Source organism: Podarcis melisellensis, assembly GCF_964234715.1.
Source record: "Podarcis melisellensis genome assembly, chromosome: 7".
NCBI classification, from domain to species: Eukaryota; Metazoa; Chordata; class Lepidosauria; order Squamata; family Lacertidae; genus Podarcis; species Podarcis melisellensis.
Genome location: NC_138539.1, coordinates 53,689,389 through 53,709,335, shown reverse-complemented (window position 1 = coordinate 53,709,335; position 19,947 = coordinate 53,689,389). Strand labels below are relative to the sequence as shown.

The 19,947-nt window shown below is 41.3% G+C and overlaps 1 protein-coding gene across 1 annotated transcript; it reads left to right on the top strand.

Moving 5' to 3' along the window:
- The first annotated feature begins 1,165 nt into the window (after window positions 1-1,165).
- CYB5A (cytochrome b5 type A) lies at window positions 1,166-19,514 on the top strand. Its single transcript, XM_081919506.1, has 6 exons — window positions 1,166-1,452; window positions 11,617-11,745; window positions 13,357-13,386; window positions 15,407-15,441; window positions 17,579-18,402; window positions 18,433-19,514. Exons 1-5 carry the CDS (start codon window positions 1,294-1,296, stop codon window positions 17,655-17,657), a joined length of 432 nt encoding a protein of 143 aa, XP_081775632.1. The 5' UTR covers window positions 1,166-1,293; the 3' UTR covers window positions 17,658-18,402; window positions 18,433-19,514.
- The last annotated feature ends 433 nt before the right edge of the window (window positions 19,515-19,947 follow it).

Genomic DNA, 19,947 nt, shown 5'->3' with positions numbered 1-19,947 from the left:
CTTCAACATCTCTTCTGGCCCTTTCCCCTCAGAGGAAGCACTTCCTTCCCTTCTTTGTCTCCCTCTACTCAGCATGCTCTTCTTCTTTGGTGATCACTTGTAGCCAAGTAAGATTGTCTTCCATAAATGTAAAGTGTTGCTGGTACTGGCATCAGTCCAATCAAAAGGCTATGCCAGGGTTAGGGGCAGGGCAGTCTGTGGCACTGTGGCCCACCTGAAAGTGGCCCATGGTGGGTTCCTGGCTGACTCACTGTTTGAGAAACAATGATGTAGAGAATCCATATCTTGCAACTCCATAAGGTGTCCAAAGCAGATAACAACTCAACTGCTTCTTACAGGTGCCACATAATACCGGTTCTGCATTTCAAAGAATTCAATCTTTTATTGTTGCAGCAGCTGCACTTGCCTTACTGACATCTCATAGGCGCCTCACTGTACTGTTTTAGGCACTTCCTAAAAGCGTTTCAGTTTCAGCAAGCCTGCCCTGATGTTGATGAGAGTTTGAATCTATTTATTTTCATTCTGTTTGATTCTTCTTTTAATGTTAATGTTTCTTGTTGATGTTATTATTTAGTTTTATCTGTTTTATAAACTGCTTTGAGGGTTACTTTTACAATCAAGCGTAACAATTTGCTGGGCGAAAGATACCTGCATTGCAGGAGGTTGAACTAGATGACCCTCTTGGTCCCTTCTTACTTTAAAATTCTATGATAATTTGTATGAAATAAAATAAATTAAACAAAAAAAGCAATACGGTAATAAGAAACGTTTTGTAAGATGCTAAGGGGCTCCTTTTTGTTTTTGTTATATAATGTTTTTGTTTATTGATTTTTTGTTGTTTGTTATATAAGGCTGAAATCCAGGTAGCAACAGTCTAGTTTTCAATTCGCAGCATTGCGTGACTGGCTCTACAGTACTTCGCTATGTCAGCGTGGATGTTGTGCTTTGGTTTCCCCCTTCCTAGCTCTCCTTTTCTATCAGAAAAGAAAGCCGCCGCATTGAGTTCTTGGAATCTGCGGAAAGGACAAACACATAAACAAACAAACCTACGAGCTTCTTAAGTCCCGCATCCCAACCAATGGGCAGCCAGCTAGGGCAGCTTTCCCCGCCTTCCTGCCGAGAAGTGGGCGGTGCTTCGTCATTACGGAGCTGGCGGCGTAAAGGTTCGATCTGCGCGTGCGCGAGCAGGCGAGGCTGTCCTGGGTCAGAGTTCCCAGTTGGAGATCTCCCTACGCTGCTGCGCCCGAGGGTCAGTATCTGCCAGGTTGAGAAGCGAAGCTCAGAGTTGGGGCGATGGCGAAGGTGAATGCTAGCGGCGACAGCAAGGCTGGAAAGGAGCCGTGGCGGGGTTGCTATTATACCCTCGAAGAGATCCAGAAGCACAATCACAGCCAAAGCACCTGGATCATCCTGCACCACCGTGTGTATGACCTCACAAAGTTTCTGGAGGAGGCAAGTATAAGGGGCTGGAAAGGTGGGGCTGCTGAGCTTGCAGGCGATTTCAGTCCCGTAGAAGAGGCGAAGGGGGCTCGAGTAGTTCTGCACGATCATGCACGCTGGCAACTTGCTCTCAGCGAAAAGCTCCTCCTCTGGGTGTTTTGAGACGAGGGATAGATAGATGGGGACCGTTCAGAGAGCAAGGAGGTGCTTCCGTTAAAGTGCTTCCTCGTAGGCGTTTTGTTATTTTTGCTGTTCGTCGAAGTGACTTTCTGGTCCTGTAGTGCTTTTGAAGATGAGAAAGTTCAGCTCACATACCACATATTCCATCTGTATCGTTTGTTGCAAAGTAATATTTTATTGTATAGCAACGCAATTTTGTAAGAGGCACTATCATTGTGGGAGCTAGATGGAACTGGAATAGCTTGGAAAAGCAAGGTTGCCAAATTTATGGCAAGCTTTGCAATGAAACTGTTGTAACCAGATGCTTACAGGCCATTTCTTGCAAGCAATATGACACGGTTCATCCACCAGTTGTTCAGGTATAAAGGGTTGAGTAATGTCATCTTTGTACTAATTAGCTGATTAGAAACAGCCCACGTTCACTTCACTTTCTCCTTTATTCATCAAGGAGCTGAACTATTGTATATTCTAAGATGCTGTATTTAGAACTTGTGTATCTGTACAGTGCTATTTCTGAAATCCATAATGCTCCTGCTCCCCTAAGGTGGGGAGAATCCAAATGCAGAGAATGCATTTGTCCTTCTGTTAACATTTCCCCCAACCTTTCCTATATTTTCCTTCCCACTAGAAATAATGGGAGAGAGAAAGTGAGCTATACTCCTGAGCACATATAAATTTTGCACAAATTTGGGGGAACCCCAGTGGTTTTGGATCTTTTAGCCAGTAGAACCCTTCAGGGTATTGTGGGGGCAGAGAGAGGTGGGCACAAGATCTGCTGTATCTTGAGCCTGTCTTCCCATCACGTGACAGCAGTGGGCCCAATCTGGGCCTCTTCACTACACCAGTCTTGATAACTGGCACAGCAAGGGGCCCGACATCCGCTCTGACTGGTGCAACCGCCAGGGCTGCAGATGTGTCTGCCATCCCATTAAGTCCTGCTGCTGCTGCCCAGTGGTTTGCATTGCCTTCTTAGAAAGAAGTATGGTTGGATGACTAGCCAGAAATTAAAACAAAAAAAATTCCTTCCAGTAGACCTTAAAGACCAACTACATGTATCTGAAGATGTGTGCATGCACATGAAAGCTCATACTGTACCAAGAACTAACTTAGTTGGTCTTTAAGGTGCTACTAGAAGGAATTTTTTTTGTTTTGACTATGGCAGACCAACACGGCTACGTATCTGTAGCCAGAAGTTGTCACTTGTGGAATGTTACCATATCACAGGGTGGGTTGTTTCTCCAAAGGAGGAAAAGATCATGTTGCATCAACGTGGGAATTGAATTGGAATCCCTTTGCTAGTGCTGTCTCCACTTTTTCACTTTCCTAGCATAGTTATGTTAAGCAAAGGATTCATGTTGGGGGCTGCAGTGAAGGATTGTGTCAAGAGTATCTGCAGCACTGCAGTCCTGCACATCTTGGGTGGGTTTTAAATAGCAAGGAGGTACAGCTTATGTACCTTGGTCCATTCATCAAACATACAGAACCGTTGCATTGATATACACCAGGGGTCACCAACTTTTGGGCCTTCAGATGTTGCTGAACAGCAGCTCTGATCATCCTTGGCTGTTGTCTAGGCTGGTTGGAGCTGCTGGGAATTGGAGCCCAATAACATCTGAAGGGCCACAAGTTAGCCACCCTTGACAGAGACCTGCTTACTAGTTGTAGCTAGGGAAGATGTTAAGGTTCATGCCATGCAACTATTACAGCCCAAAAAATGACTGCGAGTCAGGGGATTGGGGAGCTCTTAAGGAAGCTTAGGATCTTTCAGTTGTCACTGTTGATTTAAATTTAATTCTATAAATAACTGAGCTGCTGTGTGACATCTGCTGACTGTATTTCTTGGTACACCCATGTGCACTGATAAGAATATGGTTTAAACCTTCTAGCAAACTTTTTGCTAATTTCTGATCTTGTTCTCTGACAGCAATATCTTGGTTTCAATATTGCATGAAAGCCACCGGTGGCTCTTTCGCCTGTGAAATTGATTTTATGTAGCCATTTATTTCATCAGCTTATTCTGAGAAACTGATTGAAGATAGTATGCTATGAAGACACTTTCTCCTTTTTAGATATATTCTCACAAAACTTACTTCAATCACAAAAAAGGAAAAAAGTTGTTTCAAGATTATTATTTTTTGCTACAGATAAACATAACAGATAAACATAATTGCATCCCTCAGACATTGTGTGCAGATAACTTGTGCTAAACATGAGGAAGCTTTTCAGGTTTGAGAAAACTGTAGCAAACTTCCTTTATAGTTCAAATTGTTTACAGTAGTAGGTAAACTATTGGGACCTGTAACAAAATACTGCATTGTTTCTTCACCTTCTGACTGGTATGCTCCTGTTCAGGGTCTTAGCCTGTTCCAGTTCTACCCTTCTCCAGAGCATTATAGGCCAAAGGTCCCCAACATGGCACCCATGGGCACCATAGATGGATCTGCCAGGGCCCACTGCCCCTTCCAGTTTTTTAATTGTTAAGAAAAACAAGGGGTTTTGACTTCTCTTTTGTTACATAATGTGGGGTTCCTTGTTTGGGGTTGTATTTTATGTTTTGGGGTACGTAGGTATTTTGTCTTGCGGAGGGGATTCCAATACCCATTTTTCTTCAGTGAAATGAGTATTTTGTGGTGCCCATAACACTTTCTTACATTTGAAAATGTGTCCCAATGCTCAATGTCGGGCTCTTCAATGCAAGATCCCCATTCATTTCTTCGCACCTGCTGTTATCAATTTTATTTTACAGCTGGCAGTCAACATTGTGTGTCTACTGACTGAGCTTATTCTCCATTTAGCATTCTTAGTTTTTTTAATATAGTTTTTAAAAGTGAAGGGTGAAAACTATTTGGTGTGCTTCTGCCCCCTAAGCATGCTGGCACCTCCTTGTTTCTCATTGGGGCCCTTTTGAGTCCATTCCTGTCAGTGCTCACCACTGAAATTTGCTGTGGAATGATAGTCTAGTTGGGTCATTGTCCCAAGGCATGTGATAGGCCTGTGAGAGCTCCTGTTTTAGTGGGGGGGGGGGAATACTGTTTCAAGTCTCAAATATAAATGAGGACAAACTTGTTTGCTCACCCTTTCACCTACCAGGTTGCAATACCAGGAACTCTTCTGACACCTGTGATCAATAAGCCACCAGCACCAATAATTACAAAATGTGCACCCTCTTGCAAGAACCTAATCTTGACTATTTATGTTTCATATTTGAGTTGAAACTGACCACATTTTATTTTAATGTTCCTATACTGACAGAAGGGTTGAAGAGTGAAAGGTTGAATTTTTGAAGTAGGAAATCTGGCAGCTGCCCCCACCGCCATTAAAACTTATAGTTAAATATGTGGATAAACTTTTTTCTCTATCATAACCAAACACATAAAATAATAGGAGAGCAAGAGTCTTAAAAAAGAAACTAAAATGGTTAGACCACCCCCACCCCATCTCAAATTAGCTATATTTAAAAGGTAGTGATATTAACAAATCTTTTCCAAGGATGTCCCCTGGTTAGCCTGTTTCATAACTTCAGTACCAACACTAGGCACCTGCAGATTTAATATTGTTAATTGGTCACAGATAACTGGCAACATCCAGTACAAGCCTCCCAGTTCATTTTTGGGAACAAACAGGATTTAGGGTGTGCTGGGCACAGATAATCTGCATTTAATAGGCATTGTCTTAATCTGCCTTTCTCCCTTCAATTCTACATGTGTTGCAGGAACTCATAATGCTTTCTTCTGAGTTAGAACTAACTGCTGCACGTGGTTATGTTCAGGTTCTTTGTGCTTTTTATCCACTGTGGTCTGAATTACTGCAAACTTGGGGGGTGGGTGATACTGGATGGGTTGCCCTCCTTTTGAGCAAGGGTTTGGCCTAGATGGCTCCGAAAGATCTAGGATCCCATAACTCTATATAGAGAGTTTGATGACATTGTATCTGTACACCTGCTTAAAAATAAATATTACATTTTGACTTTACAGGGTGGGGAACATAGGAAGCTGCCTTACACTGAGCATTAGTCCATCGAAGTCTTGATTGTCCTCACTGAGTGGCAGTGATTTAATTTGGGAGCTTCTTCGTGCAAAGCAGATGCTCTACCACTGAGCTTCTGCCATTCCCCAATATCATTCCGCCATGGGATTGGTTTTCTTTTGTTGGATTTAACTGATACGCCACTCTCAAACAGTTCCTACAAAAACTGGTTCTCCCAGAAGCTTATTTGAGGTTCTTCATTGAGAAATTAGGCATTAGAAGACAACTTGCTTCAGAAACAACAGTTCCAGATGACTAATCTTGGTCTGCATTGTGTAACCACAGATGAATGCTTTGTTTTAGGGTGCATCTAGTGTGCATGGGACAGCAACTAGGCGTGGTAAGCAAAGGCTTCAGACCTGTATAAACTGAGACTGTATAGAGTTTCCCAAGCTAAAGTAGACTTCCAGACTACTCAATATGGAACACAAAGCTTCTTGATAGTATGAACTTTGAAAACCATTGGAGCAAGCATTTTTATTTCAGCTTGCATGCAGAATTCATTTTTAATGATGGCATCTAACAGAATGCTTTAGATCTGTGCAGCTGCAGAGGAAGCCGCTCGGGCGCCTGAGGTGGCGTGCCCAGGGTCGGGGCGAGTCACCCATAGGGGCAGGGTGCACCACAGGCCTCCAGAGTCTGCCTGCCTCCTCCCACTCAGTTGCCCTACAGCTGGGAGGGGGGAGAGGCAGCGGGCAGACCGTGTGGGCAGTGTGGAGTCTCTGTGCACCCAAGCCCCTATGGGTGCATCTCTCCCAGACATGTGGCTCGGGTGCTTTGCAGACTTGCTTAGATTACTGCAATACATATGCAAGTTGATGCCTTAAGGCACTTCAGTCAATACACATGGTTAATCCTAAATAGAGCTACAGTGGTACCTCAGGTTACATACGCTTCAGGTTACATACGCTTCAGGTTACAGACTCCGCTAACCCAGAAATATAACTTCGGGTTAATAACTTTGCTTCAGGTTAAGAACAGAAATCGTGCTCCGGCGGTGTGGCAGCAGCAGGAGGGCCTATTAACTAAAGTGGTGCTAAGAACAGTTTCAGGTTAAGTATGGACCTTCAGAACGAATTAAGTACTTAACCTGAGGTACCACTGTACAAGAAAGGTAGGTGCTGTTACTGGCAAAGCTTTGGAAGTCGATCCATCGCTGTCACTGTTGCACCCCTTTGCTATCCTGTATATAGGAATGGGGTGGACTCCTCTGAAGGCTGTAAGTGTTTCTGCAGTCTTTATCTATGCCTGGTAGGTGGAACCCTTTGTTCCCTTCTCTTTTGATTGCTCCTTTACTTAGGTGATGGGGAAGGTGCCTCTGCCTCCTGAGAGGTGGCCAGGACTCCTAAAACATCCCCCTCAGGGGGATGCACCACAGAGAGGCTCTGTCAAGCTAGGAAAAGGAGGCAGGGACAGAGAGGGAGGCAGAATTCACAGCTTGGGGACGGAGAAGAAGTGAGAAGATTGAGGAAGCTGCCACCCCACCCCACCCCACCCCACTCCACCCGCCAATCCTCACTAGCAGACTCTTCAGCATCTGGCAGAGGCTTCCACATCCCGCTGGAGCCTTTTCCTGGGTCCCTTGGCCAATCCTCCACCTGAATCAGACAGCCCATTACACTGTATTTCAGCAACATAAGATCTTCATTTGTGATGTAAGGAACATATTTATATTTCACAAAGAAAGTGAACAAGCTGAGACAGGCAGGTTCAACTTGAGCAAAGTTTATATGAAACTGAAATTACCCTGATGTCACACGGCTGGTTGCTACATTTGAAAGGCAGCTCTCAGTTCATACTCAAACAACTCTAGAAGTCCGTGCAGGCTGCAGTCAATACTTGCAAACTGTGCAAGTGCTTCATGGTTCCTCCTATTAATGTGTCTTTTTTTATTTATTTAAGGTACCCACTTTACTGCGGTCCCACTTTACAAATTTGGTCTTTGACCTGGGTATGACTTACAAGACCACTCCCAATTCTTGTGGGAAGTGTAAACCCATTGGATGTACATTAGCACTCTTGGATAAACTCAGAAAATTTTGCACAGATACAGAAAGCAAATAAAAAGAAATTAGGTTGTCATTAAAGCCTGTGAAAGTCAACTGGTGTCTATGATGCCGATGGAAAAACTCCAGCTTTTGGGGAACTATTCTGCTTTTGGGAAACAGGAGCAGGGGACTGTGATCTCTCACTGCTCTGACATATGAACTTGTAGGCTAAGATCTAACATTTAAAAACAGCTGCTACAGCAGTGTTGTAAAGTATGAGTGCTGGCTTGCAGACTTGTGCACCATCATTGCATTTTTTTGCACTTGTGGCTCTCATAAAAGGTACTTGTGTGTATGCAGCCAGGATTTTAAGAGCTATGTATCAGACTTTTCCCTCTCCTCACAAGTTTAATGCGTTAAAAGATAGTTTGTATGTTTTGGGAGAAGAGTATCTAGTATGCTTTGAAGAAAGAAAGAGAAGGGAAAACTGTTTGTGTAGTAATAAGACTTTGCGAAAGTCACTCATTTGTTACACTTACACCCTTGATATTTTAGTTTTATACAGTGGTACCTTGGTTCTTGAACTTAATCCATTCTGGGAGTCCGACTCCCGAAACTGTTCGAAAACCAAGGTGCAGCTTCTGATCGGCTGCAGGAGCTTCCTGCACTCAAGTGGAAGCCGCGTCGGATGTTCAGCTTCCCAGAACACTTACTTCTCAGTTTGCAGTGTTCAGGAGCCTATTTGTTCGACAACTAAGCTGTTTGAGAACCAAGGTATCACTGTGCTTAAGATATTTTACAATCTTTTATTTGTGAATTGTCCCACATACACAGCTGCTTTTTGAATAATCTGTATTAGGCAACCACAAGAATTAAGATGGCTAACCTGTGGCCTTCAAAAGGTTGCCTACAACCCCCTTCATCCCTGATGATTGACCATGCTGGCTGGGCCCAAAGGGAGTTGTAATCCACAACTGCTGGAGGGCACCAAGTTGGCTACCTGTGCCCTAGAGGCTGCTTCTGCTTGGGTTTAAAATGTGTAGAATGGTGGTATTTTTGAGAACGTGGTATTTGTGTGTCAAGGGAGTGTCTTTGTGCTGCTATTTCCTTCACCTGCTTTTTCCACTGTTGCTTCCAGTGGTGCTATTGTCTAGTGTGGAATGAAGTGAACAGAGCTCACATTTGTGTTAATTGCTGAAAGAAGCCATTTATCATCCAAACAGAAATAAGTTTCTTATCTTTCCATGAGTATCTAGTGAATACCGTACTTTGAATTCCAAGGTGTAGCAGGTATGTGAATATTTTGAAGAGATAAGAAACCAAAACATCGTTTCTACACCTGGAAAGATTTACACATACAAGAGTCTGGTGGGGTGTTTTTGCTTTTACTTCACTGCTTTTTCTCCATGGAAAATATGTAGCTATTCCGCAGGTTATCTACAATATATATAATCTTTATCAGTACAAATCATCTAAGGAGACACAGGTCCAAACCTTAGTACAGTTCTTTGTACTAAAGAATGTTGGGGTCTTGGTTTGTGACTTTGATATCTTTTCTCGGTTCAGAAGAACATATAAAGAGGCCACTGGATCAGGCCCATGGGCCACAGATTCCGACATTCTGTTCTTACAGTGGCCAGCCAGTAGCATTTGACAACACAGTATATTTTTGCATCTTTACTTGTGGACTGACTTAAAGATTACCCAGGTGAATGCGTCTTGTGCTGTCAAAGGGAAAACTGTTTTAAATCTGACCATATTTCTCCTTTTCAGTATTTTTAATATTGCTCTGTGCCTTACAATTCAGAACAGGAAGCTTTCTCTCTTCAGTTCCTGCTCCATTAAAAAATGGGTAACTTCATGAAATGACATTTCATGGCAGCTATTCACCTTTTTATCAGTATAGATGTGCTAATAGGAGTTTGGCCTCATCATCTCTGAAGAGTTGTGTAAATTACGATTTGTTGTTCAACCTGTTTTCTGGATTCAGTTTGCTGAATGCTCTGTAAATCTCACAGCAATCAGCTTCAGCGTCGTTCAAGACCTTTGCTCTACTCCTTTGCTTGGATAGTTATCAGTACTGATTCAAGGGCAGGATTTTGTCATTCATATTTGCACGTTCGCTTTGACTTGCATAATCTCTCTCCAGCATGCACTTCCTTAACCTTTTGGGGATTGACGGCCACATGTAATCTTTGCTCTACACACTTGTGTAACTTTTTGCCCCATTTTGCTTAGTCACTGTGCATAAGCACTGTGCACTTTCTTCACCCAATGATTTTTTTTACACAAAGAAACTTGGAAACTTTTACAAGTTTATCACTTTTAGGCAATAAATAATACCTACGTGTGTGTGTTTAGAATGTTGCCAGAGCATCTCTAGACAGGAGTGGTTTCTTTTGAATGGTTTGATATGGGGAAATTGAGAAAGTTGCCTACATGTTCACTGCCTTGCAGATCTGCTTTCCTTCCCATTTCTCTCGAAGTCCTGAAATGACAAGACTAGAAATGTGGTTTTGTTTTGTTAGTGTTTTCAATTGCTCTTTGATTTAAGAGCTGCAGTGTCAGTTATGTGTGAAATTAATTCTGGAATAAGATCTTGGCTAAACAAGTGCTTCAAATGCCTGACTCGTATGAAGTGCTCTCGGGGTTAAAAACATCTTTATTTTTATATAATGAATGTTATAGTACTTAGGTGGAGCAGCATTTACAGGATCATATAACGTGGATTAAGAACTTCACTCATCCCCTTTTATGCAATAAGAATGAGTTAAACACAGGCAGATTGGACTTCTGCACTGGCAGAGGGCCCACTGCCAGTGGGGGAGGCTGGGTCAAACTTCACAGTGGGAGTGCCAGAGAGAAAGAGAGTGCATATTTATTTAATGGTGTGTTTTTTAAACCCTGCCTTTTAGGAAAGCTTTCCCCTACACATGGCTCTTTGTGTGTGTGTGTGTGTATACACACACACACACACACACACACAACATTCACAACCGCAGCACAATCAATCAACAACAATCATCACTAGGTAAGTTAATTTTAAGACATTTAAAACATAACAGCCTAATAAAACTATAAAATGACAGAGTAGCACTACAGAAACTGCAGCTTGATCTTTTAAATTCTTCAGATTATGAAAATGCAGTTACAAATCAGTTTTAATGCCCACAGAAGCACCTACACAGTTGGGGCCTGCCTGTTCCCAACTGGAATGGAGTTACACAGATATGGTGGCTTGCCAGCCTATTTGGTTTGGTTTTACTGACAAGCATGCTGATGGCAGCAGGGCTGTGAAAACTCTTCTTAAAGTGCCTTTAGACTGATATGGGCGAAAGTGAGGCTTCAAGGTAGCCAGTCCCAACCTGTGTTTCAAAGGAACAAGACACATCTTTGGGGGACTTGATCAGAAGCTGCTGCAAATATTGCAGTTGTAAGACATAAACCAGCCAACAATTAAAAATACATTTTCATGAAGGACAGTATAAAGCTGGATGATTGAACTTTGTTTTAATCACAGGCACAGATATATTCTAGTGGTATTTTCCTTGTGTCTACAATATCTTTATGTCTACAATATCTACAATACTGATGGTAGTTGCTGGGCAAAATAGTGTTCTTCTGTGTGCTCAACTTTTCCAAAAAACAAGAATCATATGCACACTTGTTATGCATCTAATATTAGAATTTAGGGTCATTCATTGATAGTGATTGGCAGCCAGTTTGGCTTAGAAGTGTACTTTCAGCAGCACAGGTCAGCATTTTGTGCATCTAATGAAGTGGACAATGCATGAAAACTCATGCCATAATACATTTGTTAGTTTTTAAGGTACTACCAGATTCCTTGTTGAGCATGCAATCTGTCGCAGTTCCATTTGTGAAATTGACAGCTTTAACATGTACTGATACCTATTGGGATAGAAAGCTTTAAAAACTATTTGTAAAGTTCATGGATACTTATTCATATGTTGTTTTCTTACAGCACCCAGGTGGTGAAGAGGTTCTAAGGGAACAAGCGGGAGGAGATGCTACAGAAAGTTTTGAAGATGTTGGCCATTCCACAGATGCCAGAACATTGTCAGATACATTCATTATAGGAGAACTTCATCCAGTAAGTGCACTTCCCATGTACAGAACGTGTGCTTTCTTTTACCTGTATATTTCTCCATATTTTTAAAACCTTAATGAACATATCAAATTGGATGCGGTGATGCAGTGTTCTGTGTCAAGTTGTAACTTTGTAATTTGGGATTAAAAATGTTTGTGCAGTAAAGCAGGTTATCAGTACCTCCTCCAATCAGTTGATGACTTTCTTCAGTGTATAGTTTATTAGTGCTTCTCTGCAAGTTCTAAGCTATTTTTTAGGTTTAGGGTTTTTGTTTTAAAATAGTTGGTTCCTGTGTTCAGGATGGATTGGGAAAGTGAGAAATAAATAACAGTTAAGAAGCAAAATAAATAAAACATAGCAATAAATTGGCAGTGGCAGTAGAAGTTTAAAAACAAGCTTGTGATTTAGAAGAGACTGATCTGAACACACATTTGCTGCACTGCAAGACATTTGAGTCCAGGACAACAAATGTAGGCCCTTCAACAACACTTAATGTTATATCTGAACCAATTACTCTTTGCTAAGATCCCACCAATGCAGTTCCCGTAGCTAACCACGGGACTTATCCTGATGGCTGTTAATTAAATTCTAGCACTAACTGAAACAGTCTTCAGTTTCCAAAATTCTCTGCACATCAGAGAACTTGCCAGTGTGTGTGTGTGTGTATGCATATGCATGCATACATGCACGCACAAAGGTGCTGTCTCTTTTGGTTGGGTAAACGACAAACTCTACCCAAGTCCTCTGACACTTAACAGAGAATCAGTAGTGTTGCCAAGCTATTTCTGCCAGGTATGTCTGCATGGCACTTCCTGCATTCTTCCCTTTCATCATATTTAGTAGGATACACAGCGGTATAGGGTTTTGAGGTTACGTCTCTAAATCAAGCCCCTTCATGCAGTTACCAGACTAAAGTTTAGACTGGTGCGTTTGATATTTCTGGAGCTGGTACATGAAGAAATTTGCTTCTGTTTAGCATGTGATAAACTACTGTAATGGGTGTTCAAAGTGCACTGATACTTGCTGTGTTCCATGCAAAAGTACCTTCATGACTTTAGTACTGGAATCAAGATGCAGTTACAAAGTCCGCTTTTTAAAAAGAGCCAAACAGTTCCTCCTGTTTCATAACACCCCTGTGTCTAAAAGGCATTGGAAGCTTTGTAGAAAACTGATCTTGGCATCAAAACATTGCTGCAAGATTTATTTTTAATAATTTTGTTTCCTTTGCTTTTTTAAAAGTCTTCACTTAACTGTTCTGTTATGCTAAAAGATCTGTTATGCTGAAGGACTTGAAAGTAGCTTGTGTGCTACCAGGGAGCATTTAATCAAGCTACAGTAATGTTTATCTCATGTGGAGATAATGTGGAGCAACTTTTCTGGAGGCAAACTCAAAATAAGTTTGGTAGAATAGAATTGGATAAGGAAGCATGTTGATAATTATCAGCAAATACTACAAAGAAGATAGGTTGTGAAATGCTTTTAGAATGTATGTGTATCCATATATTCACTAATCAACAGGGTGAAATTTACTGTACTAGTTTTACATGTATAAATAACTTTTGGTATTTTGGGGCATTCTACATTGTGTTGCTTATTACTGTTTTTGTGTTGCAGGATGACTGGAAAAAAGTTCAGAAACCAACGGTAAGCATTCCACTTTAAAGCCATCCCACCATGTTAATGTTTGGCAGCAGTGATCTGTATTACGTGCAGTGCTGGCAGGAACTTTAACTAATGTTAAACATCTGTTGCTCCTTCCTGTATCAGCTTGGGAAGAACAGCAAGCAGGGTGCTGTTGCTCTTGTGTCCTGCTTGTGGGATTCCCAGCAGCATCTACTGTGCTATAGTGGGAAATATGAGACTGGACTTTATGCGAGGGTGGTCTTATGTTTATGGGGAACAGTTCTACAAAATCTTAAGCATGCTAAGTGGCCTAGAACCAGCTGATGTAAGGCTTCACACAGTGTGTGCTAGGAAGGCATTCTCATGTTTCTGATTGTGCAAAAAGGCTATGCACTAGTAGAAGTCTTTGCACAAGTAGAAGTGGAAGAACATCTGATTTCACTCTCCTCAAGCAACATTCTACCACAAGGCATACAGCAATCCTTCCTTGAACAAGAAGGCACCTTCGGTGGTATTCAACTAGATAACTCAGGGCTTTCCCTCCTCCATGCCCCTGCCACCCCCAATTCTACTTCGAAGGGTTGGGCAAACCCTCAGGGCAGATATAGGGGGGCATGTGGGGGAAGAAGAGGAGAAGAACTTTTTTGCTGCACAAGGATAAACAATTGTGCTGATGGAACACCCTTCCCTTAGTGATGCTTTTAATATAACCCCTTCTGTGCACAGAAAGGCACATCTGGCACATCTGGTCCAGCTTTTAGTACTGAAAAAGGAGTTTGAGTCAGGAATTCTTACTCGAAAGCTTTTTCAGATATGAAAATAATACTGTTCAATATTGCAAAGTATTCTAATGCTTACCAATACTGAACAACAGCTGACATTCTTCAAAAGTAGAGGTCTGACCCATGAGACTCAAGTGCTGTGTTGAGCACACTGAAGAAGAAAAAAGTAGATGCCATCTAACTCAGTATTGTTCACATTGAATGGCAGTGGCTCTCCAGGGAATGTCCCCTGCCTTGAAACCCTGAGCTAGTCTGACGTGGTACACGGGCAGTCTCGTATCTCACCGTTATGTCAGCCCCTTTATTCAGAATCATGAGGACTGGAATCTGAAATTGTGGAGAAACCCTTCTAATCAGTTTGGTTAAAATTGAGTTAGGTAGACCATGATTTTGACTGTATATAATAAGGGAGCTTCCTATGGTCCATGAAAGGTCCATGAAAGAGAATGCTGATATGGTTTACACCTGAAGATTTTTTAGCAGTTCTGTTCTGCTATCAGAGTACTTTGTCAGGCCTTGACAGATAAGCAGTTCAAATGTGAGCTGAGTGGAAAGTCTCTCTCCAAATCTTTCTGTATCGCAGAAACTGTTAAGAGGATGCAAGAACTGCCCTCCTGAATCAGGCTTGAAGAGCCACCAAGTCCATCATTACCCCCCTGAGTGCTGGCAGTCAAATACTCAAGAGACTCTAAGAAACTGGGGATGATGGTGGCGATTAATTCCCTCCCATTTGTGCAGCATGTGTTTTCCATAGGCATTTCTGTCTCTGAACATGGAGATTGCAATTAGCTTATCTTCCACAAATGCTGCAAGAATAACAGAATGGAGCTAGAAGGTTAATCGTATGAAGTTTAATTGTGGATAAATTGTGTGGCAAGATTTAAGTGAGGGACACACTGATATATTCCCAAGGCTGAGAAGGGTCCTTGTGGGTTGTAAGATGTTGCAATGAGCCCAGCCATTTATTGTCTAGCTGCTGTATTTTAAACCAGAACATGGTGGGTTTTTTGCATGGCAACAAGAAGTCATTTCCAAAATTCAGGGAATGTAGCATATACTGCCGTAGCAGCAAGTGAGCACAGAGGGCTAATGATCATGATGAAAGGTTAGATGTGAAAGGTTACACCATATCAGAGGAAATCTGAGGAAACAATAGGTGAACACTCCATGTCAGTAATTGGCATGAGTTAGCTTTGTGACAAGAAGGATAGTCAGGAGAGACCAGTTAAGTCTAACTAATGTATTGCTTTGTTTTTCAGGAACCTTACATTACCACTCTTGATTCTAATTCCAGGTATTGTATGGTCTTCATTTAACAAGCCAATACTGTTTTTCATTTTAAAAATGGTATTCACAGTGCTTTTTTTCTAGGAAAATATGTGCCGGTACTCACCATGAAATTGTTACAGTAGGTGTCACACTTTTTAACAAAACAAAACAAAAAGAGGTGCCGGTACTGTGTACCCTTGAGTTCCCCCTGAAAAAAAAAAGCACTGGGTATTCAGATAGGTTGACATCCGGTGACGTTCATTGCTTGTGAAAAATAAATTCACTCAGTGGATTTCTGGTTTCTCTCTCCCCCCCCCCGCCGTTTCCCATGAACCCACAAAATTTGCTTGGAGGTGGTGTCACCCAACCCTCCTGACAAGCTTTTGAGGAGCAAGGGGGTGAGGAAAGAGAGGCCATGTTATGCAAGTGGAGGTTTACTCACTCCATGTTGGCTTTCACCTTTACTAAGTAATTGTGTTACACTTTCATGATGCTATTGTTATTTTTATTACCCTGCTTTTTTGGCTCACAGATAAAAACAAGAATAGCTAAAAACATAGAAAAAAATCATAAGAAAACATTAATATATACCGTAAATTCCGGCATATAAGGGGACTTTTTAACCCCAAAAAAGAGGTTAAAAAGTCGGAGGTCGCCTTATACGCCGGATATCTGCCCCCCGCTGCTGCTGCGGTGGCTCCGAAGCAGCAGCAGGGGCAGCGGGCTCCGCTCCATGCCGGACGGCCTTCTCCCGGCGTGGAGTTGCCCAGTGTATTAGGCAACTGGGATTATAAGACGAAACCCCAAATTGCAGCTGCCAATTTTTTGGGGGGCGTCTAATACGCCCAGTCACCTAATACGCCGGAATCTACGGTACATTAGAAATCTGAAGACAATTGGAAATGGGGTCATATTTGAAGTCTAATGCTTGCATGTGTGTAATTGTTTATTTAACAGGACTAGGCCACATTGTGTTTATTGAAAGAGCACCCTAACTCTGCATCTGGCACATATTTATTTGTTTATATAAAATGTGTAGCTTGCCTTCTGGTGCCTGCTTCATTGCTTCAAGCCCACTGTCTCTAACAGACTCGTAGAAACTTTCCAGTGCTTGGGTCTTGGGAATCTTAGGTTGCATTTGGAAGGCCACATATTTTGAAAATATTTACATTATATTTGCTTTTTTCACTCTTACTTCAGGATTACATTTCCTAACAAATGTTTTAAAAAAACTTGTGTAGCTAACTAATTCAGTCAACCTTCTGGATAAAAAGTTCATTTTGGTCTCAGGCTTTTGTCCTAAAGTCTTCAATCCAGCTATATATTTGCTTGCACTTCCACCAGTAGTTCAGAAAAATATTCCTTTGTCCAGGTCATGAATATGAGGAAATCTGTGGCCTCCAGCTGCCAACATCCTTGATAAGTTGACCATATTGGCTTGTGCTGATGGGAGTTAGGAATCCAGCAACAAATGGAGGGCCACAAATTCCTCATCTCTCTCTTAGCTCAATGTGACTTCATTATAGTTTGCCAAAAATCATATACAACCTTTACTTAGTTGGCTTGACTATATTATCCATTGTATTTCACTTCAAAGTGTTTATGATCTGCTGCTGTCAGACCTAGGATAAAGCCTTAACCAAAAGTTCAGTTTTTCTGAAGTCCATCATATAAAAGCTAATGGATAGTTGTATCAAAGTAACTTTATTCTGTTTTATTTATATTTATTAAGTTTTTTTAATACAAAAAGAAAGAGCAAAAAAAACAAAACAATGTACATCCTACCCAAACGAAAACACACAAAAATGCACTATTATTTACACAAACATAAATCCTTCCCGCCCCCAATTGGCTCGCATTCTGATTTAGCCCTTGGAAACATAAAAGCTCTTCCCACCACCCCACCCCACGACTCCCTTATTGTTTAAGTTCGATATAATCATTGCACTCTTTATATTTTGGATTTTTATCTCTTTATAACATTCCTAGATAATGTTGTTCTTTCTACTTTACTCCTTTAATCTAAACATAACAACATATTCTTTATGGAACAATATTTGACCATGTATTTTTTAAAGCATTGCCATTCTAGTCTTAAGTTTTTGGTTTGTCTGCATTCTGATATATCAGAATGTATCAAAGTAACTTTTTGTTTCTTCTAGCACATGGTCCAACTGGGTGATTCCAGCTATAGCAGCAATTATTGTGGCCCTTATGTACCGTTTCTACATGATGGAGTAATCAACATATTGAGAAGCTATAATGGAACAGACTGTTTTGGGAAAGAGAACCAAAAAATGCATCCGAATCTTCACATCAAGACAGTATCTGAGAACAACTTTCAAATTCCATCCTACTCTTTCCCAGAAAGCCAAAATAGGTTGCTTCAGCAATGCACTTTTTAACTCTGCCTTTTACGTAACTGTTTTTAAGTGCTAAAAATTCAGAGGTCTCTTTTATATCATAATGTTCATCAATTAACTATCTGATATTATCACAACGTTTCTTAGGAATAAGACCACTGATTTTATCTATGTTATCAGTATGATACAAGGACACTAATGCTTAAGGCTTGTCTGGGTTTTCTATGAGTTGTTTGGACTTCTTTTGCTAAAAAAATTAGCAGAGGTTGTGTCTATGCAAATTCCTTCCATTTTTTTGCCTTCATTTAGAATTTTCTATTGCAAGGACCCGCTTTCCATCAGTTTCATAGGTATAATTTGTATATTTTCTCCCCCCTAAAAAGTCATAGTAAGCTTTTGGTATGGAAATGAGACTTAAGGCATATGTATATTTTTTCAATTTAAAACACCGTATTTTTCCGTGTATAAGACGAGTTGTTTTAATTTTTTTAAAATGCTTAAATATGGGGGTCGTCTAATACACAGATGATTCAGATGTTGGATGTGCAATTGTTGACTGCAGCAAGGTCTGCTGGCAATTGGCTGTTGCGGCAATTGGGCATGCAACTGGCGGACAGACGATTGTTGGCTTTGTCGATGCGTGCAATTGGCAGCGGTGGCCAACAACTCTGGGCAATCCCTCATTTCCTCAGTTTGGAGTCCCCCAAAATAGGGGTTGTGTTATACATGGGGGCGTGTTATACACGGAAAAATTACGGTATTTCCATGGCTCCAAAGATTCCACTAGGTAGCATGGCCAGTTCCAGCCCCACAATCAGCAGGCCTTCAAACTTGATTCAAAATGTTAACAATTCAGACCAGTTCTCTTCTCCACCCCAACCCCCAAAAAACTGTGAAAGTGTCGTCTTCTTGCAAAGTGGCATCTCTGGATCAAAGCTCCTGTCCTGTGATGACTTGGTGATAAAATATATTGGGCTGTACTAAATGCTGCTGATCGGCAACAGATTTCCACTCACACAATGGAACTTTCCCCTCTACTGTCCCTTGCAGCCCCCTGTGCACCCTCAAAATTGGCTCCATGGGGTTGGCAGACCCTGCAGAGCAAATTTTAAGATTCATGAAAGGGAAATCCTGTTGTAGGAGTAAAACTCCACATGCAGCATTGGAGGCAACCCATTGCCTGGCCGACCTGAAATTTTGTTAAAGGAGCAAGAGAGGGAGAAAACATCCAGGGAGGAATTCCACATAGCTTGCCTGAAGGAATGATCTACTCTCTCCTCCCCCTACCCCGCACTATTTCGGAGGGGCAATGCAAATTGGGGTGGGGAGCCCTGTTGTGCTTGCGGAAGTCCTTGCATGGGTTTCCACTGGTTAGATTAGTTAGTTGAATGTGGGCCCTGTCTTTGATTTTCCACTGCCTGTGTAAATTTTCTAAGTCTAAATGAAATAGTAGCGCTATTTTAATCAGAATCCACATAATTGTGCAACTCTTAATCATCTTGCTTAATTATCCTTAATTAACTTGATACCTGTCTCTGATTTCTGTGTGATTTCCATGTCCTGCGGAATATAAGTAAAAACATATGTGACCTGCCTGTGCCTGTTTATTTTGATGAAATAAGGGTAGCTTGCATCATGTGCCCATTTTTGTTTTTCTTACCTGTGTGTATGTCACCTGCTAACAACATTTGCATTGGTCACATAGCAGATACTCTGGAATAAACTAAAATGTTTACTTTTTTGTTGTTGTTTTCCTTTATCACCAAGTTGTACCATCCATCCACCCTCAAGCTCAGTTGATAGTAATGTAGTAGTTGAATGGGTCATAAAGAAATATGAACTGTAGTTAAAGCAACTGCTTTATGACTCCGAAATAATATTTAATTGGCCTGACAATGCATATCTAGATCTGTACTAACAAATGTTTTGTGGAAGTGCTTTCTCTACCAAAATCTAGAAAATTTCTATTTAATAGCAATCACAGGGGATTAATATTTCTAAGCTGATCATATAGGAACACCATTCATAGCCTTGCCGAGTGAAGGCCTTCTGAGCATACCCACAGGTAATGAACTCTCCCCTTGTACAAACTAGTGCTTCCACTTTTAATTTCAACCATTTCAAGAAATTATCCCTGGATGACCTAAATGCTATTACCGCTTGGCTGG

Excerpts from the sequence above, each read along its gene's own strand:
- CYB5A (XM_081919506.1), top strand. The coding sequence starts at position 1,294 with ATGGCGAAGGTGAATGCTAGCGGCGACAGCAAGGCTGGAAAGGAGCCG. Across the intron at positions 1,453-11,616 it reads TCACAAAGTTTCTGGAGGAG|CACCCAGGTGGTGAAGAGGT; the intron begins GCAAGTATAAGG and ends GTTTTCTTACAG. Across the intron at positions 15,442-17,578 it reads ACTCTTGATTCTAATTCCAG|CACATGGTCCAACTGGGTGA; the intron begins GTATTGTATGGT and ends TGTTTCTTCTAG.